Source organism: Mesitornis unicolor, unplaced genomic scaffold (genome assembly GCF_000695765.1).
Source record: "Mesitornis unicolor isolate BGI_N332 unplaced genomic scaffold, ASM69576v1 scaffold37837, whole genome shotgun sequence".
Classification (NCBI taxonomy): Eukaryota; Metazoa; Chordata; class Aves; order Mesitornithiformes; family Mesitornithidae; genus Mesitornis; species Mesitornis unicolor.
In genome coordinates, this window is record NW_010199089.1 from 21,046 (window position 1) to 23,619 (window position 2,574).

At 42.9% G+C, this 2,574-nt stretch overlaps 1 protein-coding gene across 1 annotated transcript in view; it reads right to left on the reverse strand.

Annotated features, from left to right (window-relative positions):
* Nucleotides 1-2,574, reverse strand: part of LGI1 (leucine-rich, glioma inactivated 1) — a 12,429-nt gene that overhangs the window by 6,750 nt on the left and 3,105 nt on the right. The window contains exons 3-4 of the mRNA XM_010189349.1: nucleotides 831-902; nucleotides 656-727 (exon numbers count right to left, since the gene is read on the reverse strand). Coding sequence (XP_010187651.1) covers nucleotides 656-727; nucleotides 831-902 — 144 coding nt within the window. The remainder of the gene's footprint in view (nucleotides 1-655; nucleotides 728-830; nucleotides 903-2,574) is intronic.

Genomic DNA, 2,574 nt, shown 5'->3' on the forward strand with positions numbered 1-2,574 from the left:
AGGGCTGATATGCCCCACAGTTAAGTGGAAGAAGTGGATCAGTAAGTCATAATAACTGTGCCTTGTTGAACTCTTCTATTTAAAATCGTTTAGACTGGGAGTTTTCAAATCTGATTTGGTCACATTCTGCTTGGTGTGGGCACTGGCTGAAGTGGACAAGGGTACAGACAGCGATGGCTGGTCCCAGGACTGGCTGTAATGTTCTCCTGGATCCACATTAGATTGGGGTAGCCTGGAAGACGCGAGTCCACCCCTCAGCCTCTCACCGCTGTGACACCTCAGCTCTGACCACAGCTCCCAACTTCCTTTTCTCCAAGTCCCAAACTGGAACTCATCTCGTCAGCTTCCCCACCCATCCTGCTTTCTCCCTGCTCCTGCACCCTCAGCTGGAAATCCCCAGTGCTCTGAGCAGAGAAAGCTGGGGAGCTGTTGCCAAACTCGTACTGCTGGGAAGCTATTTGGGTAGTGGCCTTCTACAGGGACTACGGTTTGGAAACCTCTGGTGGAAACACAAAGAGTAACATTCTAATTAAATTACCATCAATACCACTTAAACAAATATGAACAGCTACATATGAAAATGCGAAATTAAACAAACAGCGGCTCAGTTACTATGTTAAACACATCGAGCAATATAGTCAACCACTTTACTTACAGGTGAATTAAAGATTTCAGTCCTCTGAAAGTATTTCTTGATATTGACTTAATGTTGTTGTTCTCTATGAACCTGTAACGGGTCGTAAAGTCATTCTGGTCAAAGCAATGCCTGGAACTTGGAAGCCCACCCACTCTATTCAATAATGGCAGGAAATATACTTTTGTCCACTCACAAATATTCTAGATGAGGAAGGCCCATGAAAGCATCATCACTAATAACATCAAAAGTGTTGGATGTAAACAACCTGCATGAAGAGACGCAGAACAAAAGACCATTAGGTTATCAACATCTTTAGAAAACGTCTCAGCAAACCATGGTAGGCCAAATTCCCACTGCCTGGTTTCATAACGTGTGTGTGCAGTCACTACAGGATCTGAACGCTGAGAGATTGCACTGCAGTCCGGTGCAAAGGGAAGGAACCAACAACTCCTTGCTTTGCATGCTGGGGCCATCTGATAAAATTCCATTGACTTCTGTGGGATGTAAATGTGGGTTTATCATGCCAGTAAAACAATGGGATTGCACAGGCGCCACTGCAGACATACTTGGATGACAATGAAGTGTTCAAATACTACAGAGGTCTAAACTGTGTTGAAGAACCCTTCTGATGACAACACAGGGAAAGTATCCAGCTACTTAGCCAGACATCAGGTTGAATCTGCACCACTGACAGGCAGGAAAATCCCTTAACTTATGAGTTAAACCTGTGAGCATGTTTGACCTGAGGGTACTGAGAAGTTACTGAGGAAAAAAAAGAGGAAAATCTCTTGATTTAGTTAGTGCTCAAATCAGAACTATTGTTAAGACCACATTATACCTGCTGGAGAGAGCTCTTACCGCGTGCATGTATTTTTAATCCATCTAGCAGTAAAAATACCAGCACAGCATTTAATTGCATGTAATTTTGTAAGCATTAAGAGTGGACTAGCATCGATTTTTCCAGCTTTAGTTATGCTTATCGGCCATGTTTGCATTTGTCCACTTTAATTCAGCTCTGACCGCCACACCCTTAACACGGCGAGGCACTGTCAAGTACAACGAACTCTGCTTTACCCCAGTGGAATACCAGATGCACATCTATATTTTATTCAGGTGGACCTGCTGGATGAATAGATTTACACTGTGACATCCTTAAGCATTCAGGAATTCAAGATTTCTGAGTATGAATTAATAAATCTAATGAGTTAATCTCTTATTCTGAAGTCTGCATTAAGAATAAATTACAGCTGATTTATTTTCTCACTTGGCTATAGCTGACATTGCTGCTTCTGCTTTGAATACGTTCCTGTATATGTACAAAGAATAAAAGCAGGAAATTCTTCCTTTTTTGTTAGGAACAATAAATACTTCTGTTTCTTAGAGGAAACAAGTAGTTTAGTAAAATCTCTGAACCAGAAGACCAGTTTAGTAAAGCTGCTGCCTGCAACTGATTTTACTTTTCTGATGTGATTTCACTGGATAATTTCTCCTTTTCTGCACTCTACCCTCCTTGGAACTTAACAGGGTGATATCTCTTTAAATAGTACAGCTATTTTAGAGACTGCCAGGCCTATGGCATAGTTCTTGCACTTGGTGAGCTCATTTGCCTTCCAACTTGTATGTCCCCCCAGTGGCTGTATCACACCTATTTGATACACAAAGTGGCTTTCCTTCTCTGACCTCAAACACCAGATTTGCTTGATCTGTGACCCACCAGCGAGCTATTTCTGCTGACGGAGGCTAAAGATACTGCACTGTGGCCAGGGACTATGTTGCTTAGCAGGTATGGATCCTGGTGCCACGCTTACCTCCCTTCTTTCTACGGGCTTTCATGTCATCAGTTTATGAGGGCACCCCCAGCACGTTGCGGACACACAGAGCTACGAGTGCTGGAGATGAGAGCAGGGAGATTTTCTCAACATTTAGCGAACATTCCT